Source organism: Copadichromis virginalis, linkage group LG3, assembly GCF_057382275.1.
Source record: "Copadichromis virginalis isolate Kocher_CV1m ecotype Utaka linkage group LG3, C_Virginalis_male_GT1.1, whole genome shotgun sequence".
In the NCBI taxonomy this organism is placed as follows: Eukaryota; Metazoa; Chordata; class Actinopteri; order Cichliformes; family Cichlidae; genus Copadichromis; species Copadichromis virginalis.
Genome location: NC_140620.1, coordinates 43,225,920 through 43,241,076, shown reverse-complemented (window position 1 = coordinate 43,241,076; position 15,157 = coordinate 43,225,920). Strand labels below are relative to the sequence as shown.

General features: G+C 41.3%; 1 protein-coding gene across 1 annotated transcript; it reads right to left on the bottom strand.

Annotated features, from left to right (window-relative positions):
* Positions 1-4,322: 4,322 nt before the first annotated feature.
* On the bottom strand, positions 4,323-13,163 carry pcolceb (procollagen C-endopeptidase enhancer b). The gene is made up of 9 exons (XM_085451201.1): positions 13,064-13,163; positions 11,799-11,907; positions 10,002-10,260; positions 9,699-9,823; positions 6,998-7,134; positions 6,004-6,836; positions 5,813-5,893; positions 5,166-5,336; positions 4,323-4,684 (listed from the first exon to the last, which is right to left on the bottom strand). The coding sequence occupies exons 1-9, from the start codon at positions 13,150-13,152 to the stop codon at positions 4,554-4,556; spliced, it is 1,935 nt and encodes a 644-aa protein (XP_085307327.1). The 5' UTR covers positions 13,153-13,163; the 3' UTR covers positions 4,323-4,553.
* Between the last annotated feature and the right edge of the window lie 1,994 nt (positions 13,164-15,157).

Below are 15,157 nucleotides of genomic sequence, written 5' to 3'. Positions count from 1 at the left end.
TGGCATAAAAGTAGACCGCTTCAATAATCTTCTCGGTAGCACAGGAAAGAAGGTTGATGAGCACAAGGCTAGAGATCATGTCATGCTGATTGAGTTGGAATAGCACACTGGATGTGTTAAAAGGGGATTCTTGAAATCATTCTTCTTATTCATCATTGCGTTGCATAAAAAGGGTTTGACAGGCAAGGAGGTTGTTGCAACTGAGATTTCACCTAAATTAACCTTTTGTCGGATCATCAAGAACTTTTAGGAAACAGGTTTAATTGTTGTGAAAAAGGCTTCAGGTCACCCAAGAAAGTCCAGCAAGCACCAGGATCGTCAGCTATGGGATCAGTGCCACCAGTGCAGCGGCGGCTCAGGAGTGGCAGCAGGCAGGTGAGAGTGCATCTGCACACATCTCAACATTATTGAAGCAGTGTGAGATCAGTTTGACAGAGAACAGAACAGAAGGCAGAAACATCCAAAGAAGAGCTTTGAATGTCCTTCAAGATGTCTGGAGATCTATTCCTGAAGATTTCTTACAGAAATGACAAGAAAGTTTGTCATATTTGTGATTAAGGATTAAACGCAGTCACAGCAAATATGGACTTCCAAGCTTGTTAGTAACTGTAGAAACACTTTTTTTTTTTTTATATACTGCATTTCCATCATATGTCTGAAGGTTCTCAGTCATCCAGGTCATCGTAGTCAAAGGAGTTTGCAAAGAAAAGCGTCTGGACTCGTGTAAGTTACTTGAAGATGTTTCACCTCTCATCCGAGAAGCTTCTTCAGTTCTAAGGTCAAATGGTGGAGAGTCCCAGATATAAACCTAGTGGGAGTAACCCCCCACAAAGGGACAAAAGGACCCCCTGATGATCCTCTAATCGCCTGAGCCAAGGTGTGAAACTGGGTGTGGGTCCCAATCAGGGTCCCAATCAGTTTACGACACCAGAGTTGGTGTCGTAAACCCCCGCCTCTGTTCAAAGATGGTCGCTCACAGTGGACATAGATGGCTTCTTTCACTCCTCTGGATGGTTTGAAAGAGGAGTGAAAGAAGCCATCTATGTCCACTGTGAGCGACCATCTTTGAACAGAGGCGGGGGTTTACGACACCAACTCTCTGCCATCTATAATCCAGTTTTGAGATCCCTTCCCAGACGCCTTAATGCCCACTCACATCCTGGGCCATCTGACCTCAGAAATTCGCATGATAAGGTGGGGCCAGGTTTCACAATGAACTCACCCGAAACTCTGGCTGATTGGGACCCACACCCAGTTTCACACCTTGGCTCAGGCGATTAGAGGATCATCAGGGGGTCCTTTTGTCCCTCTGTGGGGGGGAAACTCCCACTAGGTTTATATCTGGGACTCTCCACCATTTGACCTTAGAACTGAAGAAGCTTCTCGGATGAGAGGTGAAACGTCTTCAAGCAACTTAAAGAAGTCCAGACGCTTTTCTTTGCAAGCTCCTTTGACCATTTCCATCATATGATTGTACAGTTAAAAATCACTCCACCTATTTCCAAAATATAAAGAAATCAGGGGTTGCTCTAAGTTTTTGCACAGTATTGTATTCTAAAGAAATCCCTCTGAAACAGTGTTCATTTAGAAGTTTCCAATCCATGGTGGGTTTGTTCTGTTTCATAATGAGAAAATAATATTGTGGAAAAAAGCCTACTGTATTTTTTATTTTTTGTCCAGTACATTTTTACACTGAAACATGGATCAGCACAACCACGTCAGACTGAGAACTGAAAACAGGAATTATGCATTTTGAAGAAACTCAAATCTCATGCGGCTAAAACAAACACAAAAACACCTCAGAGAAGAGTCATTAAAAATGAGAGGAAAACAAAAACAGGCTTTTCGTTTTATAAAGTTCAGGCTGTTTCACATGTGCCCAGGGAAAGTTACCAGAGAAGGTGCAGAAGCTGAATAAACTTGTTTAATGTAAATGTTTTCTGTATATATCATGACGGGAAGCTTAAGGAGGCTGTCCATCATAACTGTAGCTTTTTCACTTCCACTCCTGAATCACCTAAAATGCTTTCAGTTTTTTAGACCTGCGTACTTTATCTCAGAAAATCCCAGCACTTCATCCTCTTTTTGCAAATATGAGAATAAAGAAGCAAAAAGTACAAAAATGAGTTGTGAAATTGTTTTTCAAAGATGTTGACAGAAAATATACCCTGAAATACCTCATAATCCAATCTTAATAACAAAATATATTACACAGTAAGACAGCTAGTGTGGAAGCCCAATTTAAAAAAACCCACTGTGACAATCTCTGAAGATGGGGGATGTGAAATGGTTGTAATTCTTAACTAAATCCTACAAAGTTTTTGTGAACTAAAAATCCGTACTTCAGTCAAATATTGATTGTTTGATGGTGTACAGAGGCAAAACTACAAAAATGGTGTCCTAAACATTATGGATGGCACTGTATCTCAGGTTTTCCTACTTTGATCACCAGTTTATTAGGTAGACATGTTCAACTTTTCATTAATACAAATATGCAATCGTTCGATCACTTCAGCCACTCTGTGCATTTCAGCATGTTGTCGTGGTCAAGCTGATCTACAGAATTTCAAATCTGGCATCAGAATGGAGAAGAAAAGTAATTTAAGGGACTTTGAATGCTTTTTACTGCTAAATGGGCTGGTGTCACAGTCTGGCACAGGCAGAGTGTATAGAGTGACGAAGAGGACCCAAAATGCAGACACAAATGGACGTGGAATAAAACTTGAATGTTAACATAAAGCGAGCCGTTTATTAAGGCAGGTAAAATATTACAAAACAAAACTGATGAATATGAAGCTAAACGATAATCTAAACTGTGGAAACTAAAGATAAACTTAAAAAAAATCAAAACATGAAACCCGACATGGACACAAAGGTACCTGGACCCTGGAAACATAGCAGAAAGGACAACAGACGACCTGACAATGAGCAAAAAGAAACACACAGACTAAATACACACAAGGGTGATTAGGGGAAGTGGAAACACATGGGGAAACTGCTAACACTAAGCTGACATTACGAGATGAAGGAAGCAAAGCCGACTACACTGACACAGGACACAGACCTTCAAAATAAAACAGGAAACATGAGACGCAGACATGGCAATACGAACTTGACAACATAAGACATGAAACACATAAAGGGTGAGGGAAACTTAAATTTAGGGGTAGAAAAACACAAAGGGAATCTGATAAACAAATGAACTTAGCTAACCTAAAAAACTTAAACATAAACATCAACATAAATAAACTAAAACTTAAAACGCTGGGTCAACAGACCCATTAACGTGACAACTGGTCTGAGTCTTTTTTTTTCTTTTTTTTTTTAAATGCTCATCTACTGAGATTTTCACACATCTCTATGGTCAGATGGACAGAAAATATCCTGTGAGCAGCAGTTTTCTAGGTGAAAATGACTCGTTTATGCCAGAAGAATGCCTTCCTTTGAGCTGATAGGAAGGCAGAAGTAATTCAAACAACCGCTTGTTAACAACCACGCTATGTAGAAGAGCATCTCTGAACACACGACATGTCAAACCTTGAAGCAGTGGAAGCAAAAATTGAGGCTACAAAATTGAATTGTCAAATGGTTTAATGTGTCGCGATTTCTGCTGCAACATTTGGAAGATATGTTCAAAATTTGACATAAACAAGATGAAAGCACTGATACACCCTGCCTTATATTAACAGTTAATGTTAGTGGTTGTGGTTTAATGATGTGGGGGATATTGGCACAATTTGGGTCACTTAGTACTAATGAGCATCATTTAAAAGCCACAGCCTACCTGAGTGTTGTTGCTGATCATGTCCCTTTATGGTCACAGTGGTCCCATCTTCTGATGACTGTTTTCAGCAGGATGACAAACCATGTTTTGCAAAGTTCATGGGATCATCTCAAACCGGTTTCTTGAACATGACAATGAGTTTGTTGTATTCAAATGGCCTCCACAATCACCAGATCTCATTACTATAAAACAGCTTCAGGATGTGATAGAACAAAATATTTCATCATGAATGAGCAACTGAAAAAGCTGCAGCAACTGTGTGATGTTAATATGGACCAAAATCACTGAAGACCAGCACTTTGTTCGATTTGCTGCCTTCGCACTAAAGTGGCATCTGTGACAGCGTGGTTGATATATGAAGGCCATTGCAAGCTTTTCAGGAGGTCATCATGTAGGACAACAGTCCCTCACAATCATGTGTCATGTTGCTGCTGGTGATAAATGTCATATTTGTTTTATGGTCTCTAAGATCTTTATGTTGTATAGCACTTCAGTGTACCAGGGAAAGTAATGGATAGTCGAGACTAAAATTACCCCCAAACTGTGTTTATTATGTATCTTTTAACACAGAAACTTTATAATTTACATAGAAAATACAAAAGTAATATGTTAATATCGTATGTTTAAAATGTAACTCCTTCTCACAACCATATTGTAATATGAAAAAAATTCTGCAGGATATTGTTTATAATATTTTCACTCTTTATGCAATGTTACATTTTCTAAAGAGTCAAGGCTGTCAGTTTGATTGGTGGTTTAGGCCACGATGTCAGCATGATTTGCGAGAAAGGACATCCAGTGCTTTTGAATGAACGGGCTTAAAGAGGAGGGTGAAGCTGGAGGGGCTCAAATGGCCATTGCCCTCTGTGTCCACTTTTCCCATCAACACGTAGTTACGGCCTGGACAAGAGACAATGAAGAAATACAGAGCAAGTTGTTATCATTTACATCAGAGCAGCTTGTGATTTTTAAAGGGAAACATTTAAAGGAACAACACTGAAAATGAACAATTCCTGTTAAATAACATACCAATCCAGAACTCTGTTTTACTCCTATTCTTTATGTAGTGGTTATTTATTTACAATAATCCCAGAGGCACCAATGATATATGCTGCAATATGACACCTCTATATGGTTTTATTATCTACATTATTGCCTTTAATCGCTGACTTTTATTGGTTAAATACAAAATCATATCATCTGCATACAGTTTGACATTGAACTGGATTTTAGCACTGGTAGTACCCGAAACATAGAAAGCCATCATTAAGAAATTCCAGTTTGTACACAGTATTTACAGACGTTTGAAAACCTGCTCTAACTGTATTATGTGGCAATATTTCTGTAAGATGGAGAGCAAGAAAACTGTCTCATTTTTTACCTTTGATTAGTCCTGGGCATTTCTTGCAGGTAGAAGTCAGTGTGACTGTTTTGGCGGGTCCTGATTTGGTGACGGTGAGGCTTCCTGTCTTATACGCCTTGATCAGTGACACCTCGATGGTTGCTGAGCCCCTTGGACCAGGATCTATAAACGTAACCTTACCCGTAATCACTAAAATAAAGAAAAAAGAAAGATGTGGTCACTAAGGGAAACAATTTAAGATTTTTTAAAAGTTATCATTGCAAGGTGTTTAGACTTCTTTAAACTTTGGTCAAAAATTTAAGACTTTCTGAGTGATTATCTGAGGAATCTGCTTATGAGTGAAATATCCATTGCTAAAAAGCCACCCTAAAGTGGTCGCTACTAATTTGAAGATTGGTGGTTTGACCTCTGGGTGCCCCAGTCTTCATGCCAAAGACTGGGAAAGACACTAACCATAAGTTGCTCTCAGATGCATTCGTCTGAGTATAAATGTGTCTGAATGTTAGAAAGCACTTAGTTGTAGAGTGGGCTAGAATCACAAAAAAGGCATGTTTCAATGGGGAGAAAATGTGTAGAACCAAGTGACATTTTGTAGGTGTAAAGGTGTGAAAATAGATGGAGAGGAGTTATGCAAAGCCCAGACTGCAGCTTGTTTTGTAGCTCACCAAAGTCATGAGGGCAGAAGCTGGTTTGGAGGGTTCCAGTCCGCTTACAGGGTTGTGTACACAGTGGGTTCAGTGGTAAAGCTGTAGGAAAAACATGCGGCAACAAACACTTTCTAGTACAAGTAAACACAAATACATACATGGGGGTAAAAAGCAGGTTAAAAATTCAACACTCATTTTATTGTACTTACGTTTCTTGCTCACATTGGGTTTCTTGGTCACTGCTTTGGTTACTCCTGGTTGAGATGATGCTGTGGGTTTCATCTTAGGTTTGACTGTTGGTTTAACTCCTGCCTTAGTGGTTGGCTTCACTGGTTTCACTTTGGGTTTTATACTGGGCTTAGGTGTGGGTTTAACCTTGACTCTTGGTTTAAGAGTTGGTTTAATGACCTTGGGTTTAGGTGTAGGTTTGGGCTTTGGTGTAGTTTTAACTCCAGGTTTAGGTTTAGGCTTTAGTGTTGGTTTAATTTCAGGTTTAGGTTTAGGCTTAGGTGTAGGTTTAGGTTTAGATGTGGGTTTGATGTTAGTAGTAGTGGGTCTGTTTAGTGGAGGTTTCTTTACTAGCGGTGGCCTTCCTGGTTGCCTTTTGGGTGGTTTGGGGGTGGGTTTGGGCTTGGGGCTTGGTCTGAGTTTGGGAACTGGTTTGGGGGTGGGTTTGGGCTTGGGGCTTGGTCTGAGTTTGGGAACTGGTTTGGGGGTGGGTTTGGGCTTGGGGCTTGGTCTGAGTTTGGGAACTGGTTTGGGGGTGGGTTTGGGCTTGGGGCTTGGTCTGAGTTTGGGAACTGGTTTGGGAGTGGGTTTGGGCTTGGGGCTTGGTCTGAGTTTGGGAACTGGTTTGGGGGTTGGTTTGGTGGGTATTTTTGTCGTGGAGGTTATCTGAGGTCTGTAGATAAAGTCTCCTCCTGCAGTGGGTGTGCGGGACCCACGAGGCACGCTGGAGTAGTGGGCCATGAATCCATCTGAGGTCACGCTGAGGTCAGACACAAACTGGAGAAGCAGCTCGTTCCCATTTGTCACTATAGTGCTATGAAAGGAACAGGGAAAGTAGAAAGAAAGGATAAAGCAACAGACACATGGAAGAAACGGGACGTGACAGTATAAACACGTCAGCAAAGCTCTGCTGTAAGGTATGTATACATGTATTTAGCTTAATTCAAAGTAGCTTATATCTGAACAGTATCTCACCCTGGTGGCTTGTCTCCGCAGAATTTCCCTATCCTCCTCGAGTCATCCGTTTCTCCCCCATTAAATAAGGCCACATAGTCATAACGACAATACATGTCAGGCTCCAGATCCAGTTTCTCAAACTGTACCTCAATCACCTGGAAAATAGGTGGAAACAGAAAGCTATGAAAGTCTTGGCAGGGCATGGCGCTAGCACATGTTTACTTCTGACTAATTTTCATGAGCCGTGTACAGTGCAGCCATCAGGAGGTGGTGGTGGAGTTCTGAAACACAGAGGTGCATTTACTCCCTCTCTTGCCCTTGCTTCCTTCCCTCCTTCTTTTAGTTCAATCTCTTGGCACACATGATCACGCCTGCAGGGACTCAAAGAGGTCTTTCATTTTAACTTCGGCACAAGGCCGCTGTCACACTCACACACGATAACTGCATTAAGTACCCTACAAGGAAAGTACATTTCCTTGTGATGGGCCCCTTTACTGCCATTTATTTCCAACACAAGGCATTTAACATACTCAGCTGCACATGCAGTCAATTGAAATTTGATTTTGACTAATATTTGGTGCACGTAAATTATAGAAATACAAATTAAAATGATACCTCAGCGCCCGTGCATATTTTCTAATTGTATATTTCACAAAGATTTAAGCCCAGTTCTTGTTAACAATCATGTGCAAATTTTTTTGTTTTGAGGTTATTGCATTCCTGGTGCATTGTCAGCTTCACTGGTTATGTAGATTAGATCCACAAGAATCTATTTGTTCTTTGATTGGAAATATTGGCTATATTATTCGTTTTTATAGAGTTAACTATTTAAAGTGTTGAAGATACAGAAAACACCTTTGGATTTTATTATTAAACTGACTGAAGCACCCACTGAGAAACTAGAGTATTTATAAATCATTCAATCTAAACTATTTGACTGGGCACTTTCCTGCGTGAGTAGGTAATACATGTTTGGTGTTTGCTAACAATTAGGTGCTTTTAGCTGCCAGGTACAACATTTTAACCCTTGGAAAATAAACCCTATAAGGTGGATTAATTACTCTCTTTTTTTACGCTAGTTGGAAGGCTATGTACAGCGTATATTCCTTAGCATTTGTTCCTCAGTGCAACATCATGCTGTCAAATTTTTCCACCGGGAAAATTTATGCTAGCTAGCCTAGCTAGTGAACCAGTCCTACACGTGTCCTTATTTCCGCTGGATGTTACTAATGTTTTCTAATTTGTGTTCTTGTCAATAACTAACTGTAGACGGCCTAATTTGTGGTATTTAACTTACAAGTTCAGAATAGCCACAAAAATCAACATATTTTACAGTCTTTTCAAATGCATATGAATGTGAAGAATGCCACTTTTAGGCATGGCTGTAGAAAATGTCAGAATTCAAATTAATATGTTAATTAGGGTGACATAACCAAAAGAGATATGTGGGCCATGTGGGGAACAGTAGATATCTGACTTTTTTTTTTTCAACATGTTGATGCTTCATTCTAGATATATGTACAGCAGGTAAAATAAGTATTGAACACATCAGCAGTTTTCTAAGTAAATATTATTCTAAAGGTGCTATTGACATGAAATTGACCCGATGTCGGTAACAACCTATCAAATCCACACATGCAAAGAAATCAAACCATAGTCCATGAATTAAGTTATGTGTAATAATGACAAAGAGAAAAAGTATTGAACGCATGAAGAAAAGGAGGTACAAAAAGTAAGGACACCAGCTGAAATCTTCAGTAATCAGAAAGCAATCCTTCCACTTATTGCAAATTAATATCAGGTGGTTCAGTCCCAATAAAAAGGTGTCTCATTACCAAGGTGTCAACAAGAAACATCTAATGAAGGGTAAAATCAATGAGCTTTCTTAAGACCGTCGCAGCCTTATTATGCAAAACATACCGATGGCATTGGTTACAGAAGAATTTCTAAACTACTGAAGGTTCCAGTGAAGTTTGGAGGTGGCAACATCCTGATGTAGGGCTGTTTTTCAGCATATGGCGCGGGCACCCTTCACATACCTGATAAAAATCTAACAGGATGATGAAGACGACACGAGGGTTTGACATTTCAGCAAGACGATGAGCCCAACACATCCAAGGAAACTCAGCTGGTTTCACAGATTAAAATAAAGCTGGTAGAATGACCCAGCCAACCACCTGACCTGAATCTAACTGAAAATCTATGGAAAGCTCTGATGCTCAGAGTTCATAAAGGTGTCTTCAGGATTTGAAGACTGTTTGTGTGGAAAAATGAGCCAAAATCATGCCTGAGCAATGCATGTGACTATAGTTTCTCCATAAAGGAGGCGTCTTGAAGGTGTCATCAAAGGCTTTTGTATGAAGCATTAAATACATTTCAGTAAGCGTTTTTGATATTTTTTTCTGTGTCATTTCTCATTATTACACATAACTTAATATTTGGATATCTGCGGTTTAATTTCTTCGTATAAATAACGGGGAAAAAAATACGGTAAAATGGTAAAAATATTCACTTAAACGTGTCACAATAATTTGACAGATAAACTAATATTAAGGCACTGATATGCTATAAATAAATAAAATGATAAATTCAGCTTTCTTTAATATAAGCGAGCAGGTCTTTAATGCTACTCGATCATTAGGAATCTAATAATAATAATAACAGAAATTCTGATGTGAACCGCTCTCAATCTGTATGAAGTGTAGTGTGATCAGCTTACATTGCTCGGCTCTACGGAGATGTGCCACGAGCAGCTGATGCCTGCTGGGTAATTGGAGTTGGGCCAGTTGGGCGTCTTTACGGAGCCCTGTGATTTGGTCAGTCGTCCTCCACAGAACTGGTTCTCTGTGGAAATATGAAAAAGAAGATGGAGTTAAAAAATAAGAGTGTGCTACAATATGTTAAGGTGAGACAAAAGCCAGGTGATACAATAAAAGCATGAGGCTGCCCTGTGTTTGCAGGAGAATAACAAAACTGTGTCCTGGAGCCCCAGTAAAATATTTGCAGGATTACTTGTCCTCACCTTCCATATGTGGCTTCCCTGCATTGAAAGAAGCCAGAAATCCTCTTCCACCAGTGGCTTCATCCGTCACCATCTCCAGCATCATGGTGTTGGAGGTGGAGATGAGGGCACCGGGCCTGAAGGTCCCGCAGAATCGACCTAACTTCTGCACTAGGCGGGAGTGACCGTTGTAGACGTCCAGGTAGTCATAGCGGCAGATGGGGTCAGCCTCTAAGTCAAAGAGGCGGAAAGACAGCATGACCACATGATCCTCGGGGACCTGGAGGGGACAACAGACTCAGTATGACCCACACACAGGAACAACCTGGTTTTTTGTTATGTAAGGCAGATTATTTCTTCAACATTGATACTGCTTGTGTTACTATGAAAACAGCAAGAAAATGCTGAAAGTGAAGCATATTAATAATGAGTAAAAACTACAGATGTGTTTTTGAAGGAAATAGATCCAGAAGAAAATAGATTACCAAAATAAAATAACCAGATTTGAAAATGTCCTTTCATTGAAAATGATCATCTATGCAACTGTTATTCACAACCCCGAGCTCGTATTTGTATTATTTTGACTCTGACTTGTTTTATTTTGTTTCATGTGGTTTGATGTTATATCTGAATTTGTAACATTGTAATAATGTGGCTTGTTGGCCAGATCTGAAAAGTAGATGTTATCCTCGAGGGACCTGCCGATTAAATAAAAATAAATAATATATTTCACAGTTAAAATGACAAAAAAAAAAAAAAGGAATAGCACAGGTGTTACTTGAATTATCAACACAAAAGGAAACACTGCAGTGTTTGTTTTTTCTTCTCCCCAAAAAGTCCCATTTCACTATTTCCTGTTTCCTCCCCTCACCCCCAACCAGTCACAGCAGATGACTGCTCCTCCTTGAGCCTTGTCCTGCCGGAGGTTTTTTTCCTGTTTAAAGGGAGTTTTTCCTTCCCACTGTTGCCAAATGCTTGCTCATAGGGCAGGGGTGCCGAACTGCAGGTTTTAGATAACACCCAGGGTCAACACACCTGAATCAAATGATTAGTTCATTACCAGACATCTGGACAACTTCAAGACATGTTGAGGAGGAAATTTAGTCATTTAAATCAGCTGTGTTGGATCAAGGACACATCTGAAACCTGCAGGACACCGGCCCCGAGGCCTGGAGATCGACACCGCTGTCATAGGGGGTCGTCTGATCGTTGGGGTTTTCTCCGTGCTGCTGTCTTTACTTTACTACAGAAAGCTCCTTGAGCCTTGGAGCCATTTAAATAAAGCTGAATTGAATTTCAGTAAATGGAATGGAGTTCTTGAAACATGTTTATTTACATGTGGATGAACCAATAGTTGTCAGGACTCACAGAGGAACTGTAAATTAATGTTTTGCTTCTTGTTTCTGTGCTGTTGAAGCACTTTCTAACAGTCTGGCTCCCCCTGTAGCTATGAGGAGATGGTACGGTCCAGTTTGGGCCAAGCTGGTTTATAGTAGGATGATGAAGGCAACTTAATATGAGCCTGTTGTTGGTGGTTTGATCATTTTTGGGGCGGCTGTGGCTCAGGAGGCAGCACAGATTGTATACTGATCTGAGAGCACTGTAGTCAACCTGACCTTGCTTTCATTAAATGTTTTTCTATTTTTTTCTAAATCACATTTTCTTTAGTTTTCTAGTGCCACACAGCAATCACATCCTTTTGGCACTACAATGATTTGGCTTCAGTTCAAAACATTTAGTCATCTACATAGGTGCTACCACTGTTTCGCTATCCCCGTGTCCCAGACTGAAACATCACAGCTACTTTCAGTGACTCACAGTGATGTACCAGGTGCATTTGCTGTTGGGTTTGTACAAGCTGGGAAAACCTTCACTGGCCACGATGCCGGAGTCTATGACCAGGTGGCCTCCACAGTGGAAGACTGGCCTGAAAGAGAAAGAGAAAAAGAAATCCTGCCCTTCACTTCATGTGCCGTGGGCTTCAGGAAATGCTGCTTTTGCTTATGCAGCTATACTGAAGAGCATTGAGGCAAAAACCTGCACACACACACACGTTTAGATGTGAAAAACACAGTCTTTCTCTGTTCTCCAAGGCTGGGAAAGTTCCCAGTAAACTCTCATGGTATGTTTTTTTTTTCATAGAAGTTGGCCAAACCAAGCCAGGACTGTTAATACACAGTATATGTGTTATCGCCACACTCTGACTGCACCGCAAGAAAACTGTACGCGTTCGCTTTGCAAACACCGCCGCACAGCAGCCCAATCACACACGGTTTGGTGGCACACACACCCACTCTTTCGCACTCGGATAAACACACATCAAAGCAGCGCCAGCTTCAACTTTTAATTTTGCCGTGCGGGCCAGGCCCAGACTCGTTAATTTAGATGTTGGCTGATCTGGCATCTGGTTTTCCTCCAGAAACTCTGCAGCTGGAAATTAGGTTTAAATTTTACTCCATAGCAGCCAGTGAGGCAAAATTTACAATCCCTTACATTACAGAGCTGTTTTTCTGTCTCTCAAGTTCTCCAGGCATGCATGGTGTGTCTCTTGTGGTACTCTAAGGCCACACTTGGCCAAAATATTCCAGTTTTGGAGTCCCCTCCCTTCTGACCCTCAGGAGCTTAGCAGGCCACAGGCATTTGTTTGTCTCTCATGTTCAATTTACACCTTGTTTGTGTGGAACTCTGCACAAACAAAGAATTTCAGGAAGATTTACTTCTCAGCTGCAACAAGAAAAACAAACTATATGACACGAGAGCACTGCTGCTGGTACATCTACCCAGATTTAATCACAATAAATTACAGCACGCTGTCATTATGTGTCCGCCTGCCTGTCTGTGTGTTTATGGGATGCCGACCACATCTTTCTAACGCTACACCCTTCTATTTCTACCGAACTTTCGGTAATCACAATACTGCGACCAGGAGAGGAAACAGTCTCACACATGCACAGTAGTTAATCCAGACTGATGTGGGCTTGAAAATTGCTTGCCACATGTGCACATACTGAAAAGAAAATTGGTTCACAAAGGGCACATTGACAGCTCATACATACAGAATAACTTTGCTGCGCACACCTTACCTTGCGTTAGTGTCATTAGTCTGAGCATCAGTCCATCCCAAGGACAAAATGACAAGAAGGCACATGGGGGTCCACACCCAGTCCTCCATCCTGCTGTCCTCCCGGATTGGGAAAGACGAGAGTGCAGAAGGGAAAGAAGGAGGGAGAAGCAGCGCAGAGGCGTGGAGAGGGGTAAGGTTTTGGGAAGGGGAGGGGAGGCAGGGAGAGGAGGGGAAGTGATGGTTGGATGGTGGGGTGTTACGGAGGGAAGGCGAAGAAAGGCAAGGGTGCGTGAATGAAGTTGGTTAATGCAGGTGACTAGCAGTAAAAAGTGTTGTTTACACTGATTCACAGCCAGAGTGGATCTGTACAGTGTGCTTGTGTTGCTCATTAACAGGTAGACTAATGAAGTATATGCAGAAGGTAAGTTTCTGTAGGCGTGTGCTTACAGAGGGCCTGTGTTGTAGCATGTATAATGACCACTTCACAGCGCTGCCGGCTACAAGCCGTGCTTTTGTTCGCCATCTTCATCTGGAACCATCAGGTTTACATGTTGGACTTTTAGTCAAGAATTCAGCTCGACCGAAATGCTGTGGTGGGACTTTAAAACAACTGTGAATAAACCTCAATGGGCTGTAAAGGATTCCCAAAATTCCTCCATAACCATGTGAGAGACTGATAAAGAAATGAAAAGTTGGTTGTACAAGCTCGTGAAATGCGGACTAGCAAAGGACCGTGATGTTTGCAGATGACTCTGTGATCTGTAGCAAGAGTGGAAAGCAGGTGGAGGACAGCCTGGAGAGATGGAGGTGTGCACTGGAGAAGCAAGGCAGATTACATGTGTGTGAATGAGAGGGAAACAGGTGGAAAGGTGAACATGCAAGTAATAGATGTAGTAAAAGTAGACGAGTTTGAATACATAAGGTTAACCATACAACGCAATAGACAGTGCAAAGGAAAGGTGAAGAGGAAACTGCAGACAGGGTGAAGCAGATGTTGAAGATGGAGGTGCCACGCAGGAGGAAAAGACCACAGAGGATTTATGGATGTAGCGAAGGAGGGAGGATATGCAGATAGTTGGTGATCGGCCGAAAGAGGAATAAGAAGAAGGAGCTTGGAGGATGTAGCTTTCTCTTGGTGTGTCTTTCACAGGATTTTCTGATGGCAGCCGGTGTGCACCCTTGGGGTAACTTTAATGCAGTTGAGTGTGATCACTTGGTCAGGGGGAGTGGTAATTCTAATCATGGCCCAAACTGTGGTGCAGCTTCTGTCTGTCCTCTTGTTTGCTAGCTTAATCTTATCAGGACTGGTGGATTTTTCTTCTTGTTATCATTAATTGGTTTCTATTTCCCACATATAATAAAATTTCTTGTAACAGCACTTGTATTGCGGTGTTTAAATCTCAATATAATGGTAGTCCCTCTTTTGGCTCACACATTAGCATGCAAATTTAGCATTTACTTCTGTACTGCTGCGATCTCACAGCTGCCAGCGTGGATCCTGACTGCTGTTTTTAAAGATCATGGGCACACAAGCACAATTTAGGTGACGGTTCATTAAAAAGATTAAATTCTTTCCACAGAATTAACCTCGCCTCACAAAACGATCCAGTGTAAGCACAGGAAAGCTTAAAAAACTGCAGGAACCAGAATAAAAATCATACAGGGCTCGTAAAAGCAATTATTAAAAACGTGAGTTATGCTGAACTCTACAGTAAAATGTTTTATTACAACAGTAAGACTCATTTTTATTGTTGCATAATAAAAGATGGAGCATCTTCAGCTGTGTTATTAATACCAGCCGGTCTGCCAGCAGACCCACGCACATTACAATCATTGCTGCCATTGTTATAATCATAATATGCACTGAAGTCAGCTTCACCACTTTGAGCCTGTCTGAACGAGGACGTGCCTTTTGTCTTTTTTAAGCTGCGGTGACCACTTTGGGTAGAAACCACAGCAGAACAGCAGGAGACTGCGGTCGGGTAAGAAAGCAGCTGCCCCGATCCGCTCTCTGCTTCCAGCTCGCTCTGGACGCTTCTGTGTATCCACGCCAACTGACAACAAAAATAGACTGCAAAGAGATGTAATCATGAGGTGGAAAAGAAGAAAAATC